General features: G+C 36.2%; 1 protein-coding gene across 2 annotated transcripts in view; it reads left to right on the plus strand.

Annotated features, from left to right (window-relative positions):
• zcchc7 (zinc finger, CCHC domain containing 7) overlaps positions 1-10,638 on the plus strand; it is a 66,474-nt gene extending 55,836 nt beyond the window's left edge. For both annotated transcript variants that reach the window (XM_039693010.2, XM_039693001.2), the window contains exons 7-9: positions 7,599-7,694; positions 9,359-9,476; positions 9,558-10,638. In XM_039693010.2, coding sequence (XP_039548944.2) covers positions 7,599-7,694; positions 9,359-9,476; positions 9,558-10,123 — 780 coding nt within the window. In that variant the 3' untranslated portion in view covers positions 10,124-10,638. The remainder of the gene's footprint in view (positions 1-7,598; positions 7,695-9,358; positions 9,477-9,557) is intronic.
• The last annotated feature ends 4,579 nt before the right edge of the window (positions 10,639-15,217 follow it).

Raw genomic sequence — 15,217 nt, forward strand, 5'->3', positions numbered from 1 at the left:
GCGGCTGACAGATCCGCCCACACAGAGATATTAACCTGGTTATGAGTACACATTATTTTTTTTTAGTTAAAAATAGGTCACTGTGCTAAAAGCGATAACGGATAATTAACCTCCAATTTTGAAAGCATATAATATAATGTTCAAAATGAATTCTATACAAACATACATCTGTACTTCATAACAAAATTAGTCAATGAGTATATTTTGTTAATGTTTTGATTTTTAATAATGTTATTTCTTGATTTGATTATGTCCTTACCCATTTCCAATGCGAGTGCGGGCCAGCAGTGCGCTTTCACAGAGAGACTCCGCCCACACACTGTCCTGAATGGCTGGGATTTTTGATTGACGTGTAGCGTCGCACAGTCGCGTCTAGTGTGGACAGACACACTTACTGTCGCTGGTATTTTATCGCGTCGCTTGTAGTAAGGACGCGGTGTAAGACTGAACTGAACACACGTACTGACTGTTTCCAACGACTAGAGCAGATTTAAACACCGACTGAACGCGACTCGGCCCGTTTGGGCATGATCAGTCATAAGTATCAGTCATACAGTCATAATCTGCGTTACAGTCGTTAAGTGTGTCCCCGGCTTAAGACGTCTATCAGATGTTTTTACACAGCAGATCCTTTTCAGATTAACAGGTCTTTAGCAGCATCTTACAGACGTCACGTTCCTGACCTATCATGATTGCAATCAGCCTGAATTGGTCAATCTTTTTATTTTTAATAAATACAGTGTTTGTTGCTTGTTGATTGTGTAAGGCCTTGTCCACACTAATACGTTTTTGTTAGAAAACGCATCTTTTTCTCTCCACTTTGGCCTTCCGTCTACATTACAATGAGACAGCGTTTTTATTAACTGAAACAGGTTTTTGAAAAGACCTACAAAGTGGATAAATTTGAAAACGCAGTTTTCGCGTTGTAGTGTCGATTGTGAAAAACAGAGGTATTTGAAAATGATGATGCGTGTTTAGTCATGTGACGTATATTGAACCGACAGATATGTATGTTTATACCGCCAGTTATGTGCTATTACCTTTCACACAGTTGCTAAAGATATGCTACTTTGCACACACTTCATATCACAGCCCTGCAAAGATGACAGAACAATTTATTCTCAACTGCTTGCATGTTTTGCTGTGTTTTAGATAAATATAAACATATAATTGTGAGTGAGTGCAATGACGCATCAGTGAATGGTGAGATATTTTGATCAATAAAATGATCCTGCCAGAAGAATTGCTTCACAGAGGTGAATTTAGCTTTTTTTTTTTCTTTTTCTTTTTTTACATTTCAGTGTGGATGAGAAACTTTTGGACAACACTAGTGTGGACGGAGAGCATTTTGAAACAAAACACCATTTTCAAATGTATCCGGATTACTGGTTTTGGTTTTTGCTATTTGTTTGTTAAATTCCAGCTGCTGTAAGGTCAATTTTTTATTTGAATCTAGAATCGAGGAGGACCACCTCGAAAACGAGATGGCTCATCTCAAGGGGCTATTCCTCTTTAATAAAAATGTCAAATAAATAAATTAATGTAGACATAGCTTAAAATAAAGGCTGTTCAGTTGACCCATAAACAGTATAAACAAATCAGTCAGAGTCAGAACATGAATTTATATAGCATTAAACGACCAAAATAATCAGTTTGACTTGAATCTAATTTAATTAGGCTAATACACAAATGGAGAACACTTTAACCAGATAAATTACATAAAATAATATATATTTTTTAAAATCTTAACTGTATTTTCAGTTCTAATTTTCATTGTGTTTTTCTCCATTTTTCATTGCTTTCAGTAGAAATCTTTTAGTTAATTGACAAATACAAATATTTCACACACAATGTAAAAAAGCAACATATTTACCATAAAAAATACAGACAATGTATATTTTACAATTTATGACCGTTATACTGTATTTCAAGTTATATAATGTTAATAAAGCAAAATCTGACTTATACCTCAAAAAACCACCAAAATAATACAGATGGCACAATAGAAAGCCATGTGATAAATCAAAATAATGCTATAAATATAAACTAAATGTAAACAGGAATTGTAACACTCTAATGTACATAACTGATTACAAGTATAAGAAACAAAACCATTTAAATAATATGTGTGTCACTCAGGGATTTTTTTTAATAATTTTTTTTTTACTGTACATTATATGGTAATATGGGACTTGCAATAAATACAACAAAATTGCATATAATGTGATGGTAAACATTTACAGTTTTTCATCATATATGGTCCGGTAACAAATGAAACTTTTTTTTTTAACTGTAGCATTTTTTTTTTAAATTGACAAACATTTTTACAGTAAACAAAGTCATAAAAGCTGCTTACTTTTTACACATGAAATGTATCATGTCACGGATGCAACTTGTCACTGCTTGAAATTTAATATTAACTCACCAAATAGTACAGTATTGCTGTAAGTTATATTTTGAAGCTACAAGCAAGATTCACTTTAAAATAGCATAAACCATCTATGGGTGCAAAAATGCTATTTCAGGTGAAAAGAAAAAAAAAAGCTACATTTTATTGTCACAACTGAGGTTAACGTTTTCTTTTCTGAAACTGAAAAATGTGGTACAGATATTCGGGTCTATGAATTCAGTTTTGCACAAGGTCGTGTGTGTGTGTGTGTGTGTGTGTGTGTGTGTGTGTGTGTGTGTGAGAATATGCTCTGTGACTCTTGGCCTGAAACACAAACATATCAGAGGCCACCCTCTGCCCTGATAATCCTTTCAGATAGAGGTGATACACACACACTAAAGAGAGGTAATTAATAGTGCCACAGAGCAGCTCTATGCACAGAGAATCGGATGAAGGAGGGGTCGCCCTGCCGTCTTTTTCTTTTTTTTTCCCTCCTGTCAGTCTTCCTCCCTTTTTACCGGCACATTCGAGCACAAGTGTGATAACAGAAGCTCAAGGTCAGGGGAGGGGGGCACAGTGTAGGTGTGACGGTGGGGATAGTCTTCCTAAACACCAATTTGCATGAGATATCAGCAAGAATGAAAAAATGTAGAGAAAGAAAAATAGATGGATAGTGAAGGTTCAGTATAGAGGAGCAGAGAGAGAAAGAGGTTGAAGGACAAAGAGATGAAAGAACAACATAAAGATTAGAAGGTATGGAGTAAGAAGGAGCAGAAGTTTAAAAGCAGGAATGTGGAAAACTGGTTAAATGGAAGATAATGAATTTTCCAAGTATACAGGGGAAAAAAAAAAGAGAGAATAATAATCCAAAAACTCAAAGAAACATACATCTTTCTTTTGAGTTGTCATCACTGGTTGCACATGACAACAAAGAAACCAGTATAGCCCAGTTTGTGAACAAATGACTTGTATGAGATGAGTCTTTTTAAACGAATCAGTTATAAAGATGTTGGATCTAATGAGAGATCTGTTTGAACTCGTCTAGGGACTCAGCTGGAGTTGATCCTGACTCGCTGGAACACAAGTCTTTGATTTTGCCATGCTGATGCTTAACTCAAAAATGTAAAAACTGTGTACTGTTATGTGTGCTTAAGTAATTATCAAATGGTTGTTCATATGGGAGCAAGTAGAAAAGAGATATACTACTGTTCAAAGGTTTGGGGTTGGTAAGGTTTTTTTTAAATGTATGTAATATTTATAGAATATTATAGATTAGTTTTTTTTAAGAAATGTCTTGCGCTCACCCATTTGATTGACTTTTTAAAAAAAATATTACTACAATTTATTAAAGGATTAGTTGATAATTAGCTGATAATTTACTCACCCCCATACCATCCAAGATGTCCATGTCTTTCTTTCTTCAGTCGAAAAGAAATTAAGGTTTTTGATGAAAACATTCCAGGATTTTCTCCATATAATGGACTTCATTGGGAACCAAACAGTTCAAGGTCCAAACGAGAGTTTCAGTGCAGCTTCAAAGGATTTTAAACGACACCAGACAATGAATAAGGGCGTTATCTAGCGAAACGATCGGTCGTTTCAAAAATAAATAAAAAAGTTTAAGTTTTATAAGCACAAATGCTCACCTTGCTCTGTTCTGTGTTGCGCGCTCGTGACTCTCCTGTTCGAACTCGTTCATGAAAATGAACAAATCTTTTTCCGAGTCATGACACGAAGGGTCTTAGATAAGACCCTTATTCATCGTCTGGTGTCGTTTAAAGCCCCTTTAAGCTTCACTGAAACTCTCATTTGGACCCTGAACCGTTTGGTTCCCATTGAAGTCTATTAAATGGAGAAAATCCTGGAATGTTTTCATCAAAAACCTTCATTTTTTTCGACTGAAGAAAGAAAGACATGGACATCTTGGAAGTAAATTATTAGCTAAAGTTTTTTAAAAAGTGAACTACTCCTTTTAATATATTAAAACTGGTTTCTATTTTAATATATTTTGAATGTGTAATTTATTCCTGTGATCTTCATGATCCTTTAGAAATCATTCTAGTATGCTGATTTGGTGCTCGAGAAATATTTCTTAACATTGTCAATGTTGAAAACCATTATGCTGCTTAATATTTTTGTGAAAACCATGATATATCTTTCACTTTAAAATAGTATTACCAAATCTGAGGGGGAATTTTTATTTTTTATGTTTTAATATCTTTTGTTCTGTTGAAGGTTCAAAAGAACTCCATTTATTTTAAATAGAAACGTTTTGTAGCATTATAAATGTTTTACTGTCACTTTTAATCAATTTAGCAATCATCTGAATAAAAGTATTACTTTTTTTTTTACTAAAAAAAAATAAATCATAGGCTACTGACCTCAAACTTTTGAACTTTATATGTAGTCTACATTCACATTTCTTTCTGAGTTTTTTTGGCGGTGTTCTCCTCAGGATTACAATTTTCAAAAAGTAAAACGTATGTATCCAAATAATGGTATTTCTTTATTCATTAGCATTTTTATTTATCAAAGGCTAATAATGAATTAAGGAACTGCTTTGTGGAATCGAAATTAAAATGAAAACCAATAATCCCCCAACCCCCCCTTAATTTTAGCATCCACCAGGCAATCCATCGCTTGGAAAAGTAACAGCATAGCCAAATGTGTTGTGGTGTCATTTATGTCCATCGCACATTCAGTACAGGACGAGTTACACTGAAGTATAATACTTACAGAAAAGGGTTTTACCAAAACTCTGTTTGAGCAATGGTGATGCTTGATTGGCAAATATCACTAATAATAAAGGCCAGTGGAAGGCAAACCGTGCCGTGAGTTCGGGGGGTTAGAGAGAGTGAGTGAGTGACGGAGAGAGAGAAGGGTGGGTGTCTGGGGGGTAACCGGTGGTGTCTTTGTGATGGAGATGCAGCAGTCTCCAGCGCTGAACTGATAATGACCAACGGTTCTAATAGCATTCACCCCTCCACCCTTTAACCACTCAAGCGGAAAACGGACAGAAAGGAAGAGGGAGAGTGTGTGGAACGGAGGAAGATATGTTTAAAATATGACGTAGTGGGACCGCGTGTGTCCTGGCTTATTGAAAATGCGTGTATATGAGTGTGTGTAGGTCTCGACGCCCCCTTGAGGAGACATTAAAAGACAATATGTGTGTAGTTTTCGGGCACGACGCACACACGCGCGCACAAACATGCTCGCACCAGTCAGCTTACCCTCTTTATCGTGCTGTATTTACGGAGGGCGATGGAGCGTGAAACGCCTTTGGGCTCCCCGGGACCAGATGGAGAAACACACACACATACACACACTCCAAAGGCGGCCTTATCACCAGCGCATTACTGGGATTTGTTGATACCCTCGGTAATCACTCCCTTATATCACCTCAAAGAAAAGAAAAATATACAGATTATATGAATGTCTGTGAGAAAGAGTGGGAGGAGGAGACAGAGTGGATGATTGAAGAAAGAGAGAGTGAATGGGGGTCATCATTCACTAGCGAGATGGGAAATGTAAGTGAGGTTTATAATAACAGAACAGAGTGAAAGGAATTGAGTGAAGTAGAGGAATATAACGCAGGTAGTCCTGACATACACACGCTCACAAAGGGCACAGCTGAGAGGCCGAGTGCTTGACATGAGTGAAGTTGTATTTTTGAGTGTGTTTAGTGAGTGTTCTTGTTGTGGCTGTGCCCAAATTCATGTCCCCCTAATTGGAGGTTTCTTAACCTGACTTCTTGTTAGCTTGTCACACCGTAGATGCTTTTGTTACAAAGGGTTTGTTATGAGTATAGTAGCCTGCTACAAGACGTTCACAGAATGCCAGAGCTGCTCTTTTCCACAAAAGAAAAGCATAAGGCCGTGTGTCCACCAAAGCGTTTTCCCACGCATCTGGCGTATGTTTTCAATTGTTTTCAATGGGAGTGCCGCGTTTTTTAAATGCCATGAGCGTACCGAGGCGCTGAGCATTTTTTTCACGCTGAAGCGCCGAGCGCCCAGCGTTTTTTACTGGTCGCTGGGAGTTGAAAAATGTTCAACTTTGGATAAAACGCAGCGCTCATCACTGTCACATTTTACCCAGCCGTCCAATCACAGTGGAGGAGGGGCGGGACTAATACCACACTGACCAACTGTCACAACATTCAACTGCTGCGGATATTCTATGTCATAGCAACGAAACGTCTCAACTTAAAAAACGTTGCGCTGCCAAAACGCTCTGAAGCGCCCAAAGCACGGCGTCTTCAGCAGAGCGTCTAGCGTTTTCAGCTGGCTAAAAACGAAGTTGAACATTTTTGAACAAAGACAAAGTTGAATATTTTTCAACTCCCAGCGACCAGTAAAAAAAGCGACCGCGTTTTTTCAGCGTGAAAAAAATGCTCAGTGCCTCGGTACGCTCATGGCGTTTAAAAAACGCGGCACTCCCATTGAAAACAATTGAAAACATACGCCAGGCGCGTGGAAAAATGCTTTGGTGGACACATGGCCTAAAGTGACCCGGAATTGTCAAAAATGAACAAAAGCGAACTATAATGTATATTAGCAAAATTGTCTGTTTGACCCGTTCATTGTTGGGGAAAAAGCAGGGATGGTTTTGCAACACGGGAGTAAATAATGAGTAAATAATGACAGAATGCTTATTTTTCTGTTAATTATCCCTTTCTATGAGTGGTTCTCAACCAGGGGGTCTCGGAAAACTTTCAAGAGGCCTTCAAGATGACTTAAAATGATTTAAAATGCGTTTAATTGTTTTTCATTTCTCTTTGAAGAACCAGGGTTCCCTCTGCGATGAGTGTGATTTCTAGACCAGGAAAAGTCAAGTAAATTAATAAAATATAATGTGAATGATTATTTTTTATAATGAATATAGATTTTTTCTAGTAATGGCAATCTTGAAATTGTGAGAAAACATAAATATGGCAAAATTGTTCTGAAAAAATAAATAGAGGAAATGTTGTGGAAAATGGGCGGCCTTGGTGTCTCTACGTTTGAGAACCACTATTTGAAATTGTACAATACTGAGTGTGAATGAAGGAATGTCTTCACTGTATTTCTTTTGACAGACTGTAAATACAAGAGAGTACTTCGGTGCACTTTGTCAGTGGAGGCAGTCAATCTCTATTTTAAAGATTTTGGCAGTGTCATTATTTTAGTAATTTGGTAATCATTCTCCCTTTGCTCTGTTTGTTTCTCTGTAGACCACTTCGGGACCTCTCAACAAGTCCAGTGATCCAGAGGCCTGCAGGAAACCTGCCTACTGTTATAACTGCTCTAAGAGAGGACACTTTGGGCATGTAAGTGGATTGGCCTCATCCATGGGCATCACATGAGTGTGCTGATGTTGTGATGTCACTTTTGCTTTCTGCAATGGATGACAACCATAACAACCCCTCATATATGTATACAAAACATACGGAAATATTAACTTTACTTTTAAACTTAAAAAAAAATATTAACATACTTTTAAAATTCTTGACAAAAAATCTATCTGATTGTACAATTTTTTTTGGCATTATTTGATCTACATATACAACATGCTAATGCTCTGCTAACAAAATTAAAACTAAAGTATACAGTGTGTGAATAGTTATTAAATTTTTTTTTTCCTAAGCACATTTTAATAATTCCAAACCACATCAATCTAATATAAATTGCAGAATTAAGCAATAACAAAAGGACAAGAAAAGTTTATTGGGGCAGCAGCATCACCTATAAAAGTGACGAGAAGTAGAGATATTAACATGACATGAAAGTTTCACTTTCAGTGTTTTTTTTAACATTAATATGAGTTCCCCTAGCCTGTATATGCCCCCCTCAGTGGCTAGAAATTTCAATCGGTGTAAACCAAACTTTGGTTATCTTTCTCTGCCTTTGAGAAAATGAAAGCTCAGACGGGCTGATCTTGAATATCCCCCGTATGACGTGAAAGGTTACCTCCCCTTTTGGCTCGCCCATGAAAAATTTGGCTAGCCCATGAGAAAATGAGCTAAGAAGTCGAGATTTCATGGCTTGCAAACGAGCGAAGCATGGCAGTTGATCCGTGTTTGGATGTACAAATGAACACAAAAGGATTTTTTAGTTACTTCATCCGAATCTCTGAAGAAACAATGGGTTAAATTTATTTTCTTTAAATGCGCAGACATAACTTTCCAAAGTTTTTTTATAGTCCAAAACATTTCACAGACTGTTTCCTCATCTTGGGCCAATACAGAGCTGGCCTCGGTGAACATCTGAAAATAAATCGATTTGAATAATAATGTGTAATTGTTCAAGTTCAGACATGAAATCTTTCTCTCAAATTCGTTCAAAACTGTTTACGCATAAGTCAAGCCACTGACTAAAATATCAACTTCACATCGTCTCTTTTAGTAGAATGAAAATAATCTTATTTAAATTGTGAAAAAATTATACAGAAAGCGATCAAAGAACAATCTTTACACACAGAGCGAGTTTATCTGGACAACTCAATGACGCACAATGAAGCTCTTACTGTATGTACATCATTGTGTGTGCATTGGTGAAAGCATTATAGAGAGTGCATAGACTAAGATCTTCAATCTCACGATTAACAGACTGTCATCTGCTTGCTCAATGCTCATTACGACGACATTTTATGTGATGGGAATAGATATAACTACTTTCTGTGCTGCTTCGGCCATGACTATAGCATTTGGCTCGCACGTCCGTTTTTAAGGAAGTGGGGTTGTGGTGGAAGTGACGTATATGCCGTAAAGCATTCGAATTTTGTAGTTCTCTTTGTCCGAAACCCGAAGTTTTAAAGTAAGATTAAAAACGCTACAGACCCCGTCAGGCTATGGCAGACGTGTCATTCAACCCATTGTAAGTCGATGTACCATCACAAGAGACTTGGAAATATATTATGAAGGTTGAAGAGTTCCCTGGTGTTACTTTAAATATATAATCAAATAGACAAGAAGTTTGTGTGTGTTTTCTGCAGGAATGCTCGCAGAGGAGAATGTATAACGGGACGTATCCCACCCTGCCCTTGATTACTTATTATGACACAACAAAGGACATCAATTGTCGGGAGAACAGACTAAAAAAGAAGGCCAGAGGTTTGTTGGAATCTTTCGGATAAGTTGAATTGATAGACACTGATCAACCTAAAGATATAAGGACATGCGTTTCTCTTACAGATCTTAAGGATGCCGGATTGCTTACCACCGATGGAGGCGGTTTTACATCTACCCCTCAACCGCCCAGGAAGAAACAAAAAACCAGCCACAAACAGTCTCCGTACCCACACAACACTCACACGAACAACCAGCACACACCGAAGCGACGCATCGCACACACGCCCAAACATCACCAACACTTGAGTGTCAAGCAGAACTCACAAACACCAGGGAGCCACGGCAAAGGCAAGTTTATACCACAACAGCAAAGCCAGAAGGAAGCCAAAAAGAAGAACAAGAAAAAATCTTCAGTTATAGTTTTAGATGAAGATGCAGACTTTCCTAGAGGGGGCAAAAAGGGCCCTCACGGGACAGGGTTTTTTTCGTCTCCTCGGAAATTCAATATGAAGCTGAAAAAGGCCTTTGAAATAGAAAAGAACAATAAAAAGAAAACGGAAACAAAAACGAAAAAGAAGGAGAGGAAATTGAAAAAGAGACAGAAAAAAGCAGCAAACGATTCTTCCGTGTACCCATCTGATGAAAACCTTTTTCAGATTAAACAAAGAAAGGGTAAAAAACGTTCCTAAAAACGCCAGAGTATGTGAACCGGACTCACCAATGCTGGCTTTTTCAGGATGGCTAGTTGCTTTTGGTACGTCGTCTTCCATCCACGTTTTCATGTACAGTATTAGAGCTTTTTAAGGAAAACGAATAAACGCGAATCAGACCCTCTTGCCCAAATACAATTAAAGTGCTGTTGAATATTGTGAATGTAAAATGGATCACATCTCATTTTAAAGGTTAAATAAATAGGGAAAACAAATGAATATTGAAATTGCTAATTCACTGTCAGTGTTTGGTGCGTTTCACTTTCACAGAATTGTAAAAGAATTATTAACCGCTTGGCTGCATTACACAATGTTTTTCATGTACTAAACTGACATAAGAAATAAAAAGTGCTTAGTTTCGATTAGATATAGCAAACATCATATAGTTTTTTTAGTGATGCGTGTCTGCTTGTACATGATGAGTTCTCTTATTTTATGAACTTGCAGAGTTCTGTAACATCATGATTAAATTAAAGTTTGTTTGTTTGTTTTGATATCCTGTTTGAGATCTTTTATATTAAAGGTACAATATAGAGGAATTTTCGCCACCAGGGGTCGCTAACCTTTTACAATAACCAAGGCGAATAATGATGACGTATTCCACATTAAGCGTAAGTATGGATCTTGTCATCAAGCTGATGGATCTTTTATGGATGAGTGAATAAATTGATGTTTTTAACATGACTATGGTATAAAGCAGGGCGCGATTGCTAGACGTATACCAGCGCCACACACAACACGAGTCCGGCGGATGTAAAGGACATTTCATTCTACTGAACTACACGCAAGTGCTGAATTAATACTCACACAGGTCAAACGAATTATTAGACGAATTAAACTTGAGGTAACGCAGCGCTGCTTCACTTGCTCTACACTATCACGCCAAATGGCATTTGAGTGTGTTGAATGTTGTTAGTTAGGTTGTTTGTTGGCTGTATGAGACTAGCAGTGAGCTAGATCAACATTAGAATGACATACAGATCATATACTAACATTTCATCATGTTGAACTACATAACATTGATTATTGTTATGTACATTTGCTCACCTGTCTAATAAAGTATGTACGCAATACTCACGCGACTGTCAAGTCCAAGTTAGTCGCGGACGTGGAGCTCTCAGCATCTCGAAAGATGTTAATCTTCGTTTTAGTCCTCTTTTTGTCTCAAAGTCCATAATGTTTGAACAAAACATCAGCGTGAGCGCCTTGCTAGGCATAACGGCAATAACCCGGTTATCCACGTCTGTCGCCATAGTTACTATCGCAGTGCGAGCACAAACCTGGTGGAAACCGAGGGTAACGCGGATATGACACCATTGACTGGCGACTCCTCACCCCTGCTGACACGCCCTGTTTCCATTGGTTAAAATCGCAATTTCCTCACGATTTACAAATAGTTGGAAACATTCAGGATATTGTAATTAATCAACAAAACAAAACATATAACATTGGCCTAGTGATTTTTGGATATTTTGCTGCAAAAGCCCTACATATTGTACCTTTAACATCTATTTTAAAGGTGCGATAGGTGATCTGGGAAGTGCTAATTTTAGCCTACTAGCATTGTAAGCATTACAATCGTGAAACTTCAGTTTGGTTTCATGCCAATAGTTCAAAAGATAATATCCATTCAATTTTATTTTATTTATATATTAATTTTTTTTAGAAAAAAAGGTCTGAAAAATTTGTAAATATTGAAAGAAAAATAGATTCACAATTTGCGAAGTGGCAGTGATCTATAATACACGTGTTCTTTTTGTGTTTTTTAGAGGTTTTAGAGGTTGAAAAATTACCATAGTACATTGGAATAGGATGCCTACCTCATAAATTGTAGGACAATTGTGGAAATGATGGTTCAGGTCACTCAAACCACATTATGGAAATGTAGGTAACCTTATATGGGCAGTAATGAAGTCTGGTTGTCACCTAGTGAAAAAGTTTGGTACTGCGCCCAAACAAAATCTCACTAAAAGCTCATTTTTTTGAGATATCAACCTAAAATTTTAAATACTTGTTCTTGAAACACTTGGAAACTTGTTCAGAGTTTTGGCTTTGATTTCCTTGCAGTTTTAGAGTCCACCAGGTTTTGAAAATATATATTTTATATAAAATATGAGTAATTAAATTTTTACATAAACATAACATTTTCTATAACTTTTTTTTTTTCTGTTTCACTTTCTTAATTTATTTCACTTCTACAAAAATCTGCCAAATGTCTTCTTTAAAACAAGACCAATCTTACATCTATATTCCAAAGCATTCTTGAATTACAACCATTTAAGTTTGTTCTGTGTCTTGTCTATTTTTACTTCCCAAATATCTGTATGCCAGTTGGTGGTGACAAGTGAGTGAGCGAGTAATTTAATCATTCACTCCACCTATTCATTCAACAACGCTGATTCATTCAGGAATGCAACTTCAAACTTTTGCTCACATGTTCTCAATGGTAGATTCTGCTTTTGCGTCATTTGGAACAGTTTTCGTTGTCGGATCAACCCAGATAAGTAACTGGCAATATTGTGCCTTCAATGTTAAGCTCCTCAATATGAGCTTCTTGTTCATTGAACTTGCAATCACGCTGTTCATCTGAGTATCAGCGCGGTCTCATGTTAAAAATCCGTCAAACTAAATTCTCACTTTCAGACAAAAATATGCGCTCCACCTTCCTCCTCTTTCCCGTGATTATCTTCTTGAGCTCCAGGTGTTGTGTTTCGGGCTGTTCAGCTTCGAAGTAATGACAGGCAGAAAACAGCTGGTTAAGTGGTTAAACCATTGCCATTTCCTTCCCTTTCCCTATTTTTCACTTTTTAAGATCTCACATTCCTTTTTATCCTCTATATAGTTCCTCCTTTTCACATTTACGGGTTGTGTTTTTGTTAAGAACAATATTTGAGCTCCAGAAGAGCACAGATTTGTTCAATTGTTCTGTCAAATGTTTTTCTGCTTCGCAGGACCGTCTCTCTCTCTCTGTGTGTGTGTGTGGATGTTTATGTGAAAGTGTGTGCCATCAAGCTTTTATTGCTTGAAAAGTTTTCAACAGTAAAACAGGAGAGATGATTACTTAAGCCAAATATAAATCCAACACCAAACACGGCAATCCAGCCCACATGCAGAAAGAAAATCCCTTTTTTTTTTTTTTCGAAAGATTTGCAGACAGTATGTAAACTCAAGGGTCCCCCAGGGCTTGGCTGAGATGTGTAAGAGAGATACAGTACAGAGAGAGTTGAAGAAACATGTAGTCACTATTGAAACTGAATTTAGTTGCGAGTTACACTGATTTACACTGACTAATTCCTTAGAAATGATTAATCAGGCTTTTTACTGGCATAGTTGGCCACAACACATTCCCAGTAATGTGTCACAACACTCGGTTGCTCTCAAAACAATCACAGTCATCCACTTAAGTGTAATTATTTAACCATACTCAAGATCGTTTTCATTTCAAGGACAGTGTTTGCCTGTAAAATCTTTATTTAGGTCATGCTTGTAAGACTTCTAATTTCTAGTTTCTTCTTAAAAGTAAATTTGCCTGCAGATCTGAATGTTTCCTCTACTACTGTGGTCCATTTCAGCTGTATGTGACATGTCTTTTTCATTAGTCCGGTTCTCAGTGCAGCCCAACTGGGGCGTAATAAAAGCTATATATATTTAATGCACACAGACTATTAAAAGAAACATAAATATGTCTTTAAATATAGCTTTAAACCCATGAAAGTCAAAATATAATGAAAAATGGGAAAAGTTTGTGGTTAAAATAGATGTTCATAGGTTTTTACAGTGCTTTTTATGGTCCCTGCATATGTGCTGATTGCTTGCCAGAAAATGTCACTCAGTGCTGAGAATGGCCAAGTTTTTGGAAACCGTGACCGAGTCTGATTTTTATTTTTTTATTTTTTTTAAGACGTTTTGGTTTGAACTGAAAATGTTATTGCATGTTCAAATATTTCTGGAGCAGTGTTATTTTAGTATTATATACAATTGTATTTAGTAATATTAGTTTTAAATTAGCTTAGTACTTTTAGTACTTATGTTTTGTGATTTTTTTTTTTTTTAATTAGTTTTAGTCTTTTATATCTCTATCTTTAATTTCTGTAATCTACTACATATGGCAACGCTACAATAAAGTCTAATTTGTAAACATGAGTTAGTGCATTAACTAATACAACTGACAATTATCTATATATTTTTACAGCTTTTATTAATGTTAGATAATAAACATGTTAGTTAATTTGTTAACAGATGGATCTTTTGATCTAAAACATTTATTTGTAAATGTTGAGATTGACATTAGATAAGATTAATAGATTTATTTAATTAGCATTTATATTTTATTATGACTGAAAATACTTTTAATAGTTTTATTTTAGTTAACAATAACAACCTTGTAGTTTAGCCTGCAATCACTAATAATTATTCAATAATAGATGCAGGTTTTATTTATTGTTTTTAACTCAGTCAGCCTATGCATCTAACAGATATCAACTCATGGCACAATAACTACCGTTTTTAGAATTCTTTCAGAACTGTATGGAAGCACCTAAGAGGCTATGGATTAATTGAATCAATTTTTTCTTTCATGTTTTCTTGTGATCACAACTTAATTTTCTTGTGATCTCAACATAAAATCTGTTTTCTTGTGATCACAACTTAATTTTCTCGTGATCTCAACATTAAATGTTTTCTTGTGATCACAACTTTATTTTCTCGTGATGTCAACATAAAATCTGTTTTCTTGTGATCACAACTTAATTTTCTCGTGATATCAATATAAAATCTGTTGTCTTGTGATGACAACTTAAATTTCTCATGATCTCAACATAAAAATGTTTTCTTGTGATCACAACTTAATTTTCTTGTGAACTCAACATAAAATCTGTTTTCTTGTGATCACAACTTAGTTTTCTCGTGATCTCAACGTTTAATCTGTTTTCTTGTGATGACAACTTAATTGTTCTCGTGATATCAACATAAAATGTTTTCTTGTGATCACAACTTAATTTTCCCGTGATTTCAACATAAAAAATGATTTCTTGTGATCAAAACTCAATTTTCTCATGATCTCAACATAAAAAT

This window comes from Pimephales promelas, chromosome 6, assembly GCF_988280905.1.
Source record: "Pimephales promelas chromosome 6, fPimPro1.hap1.1, whole genome shotgun sequence".
Classification (NCBI taxonomy): domain Eukaryota; kingdom Metazoa; phylum Chordata; class Actinopteri; order Cypriniformes; family Leuciscidae; genus Pimephales; species Pimephales promelas.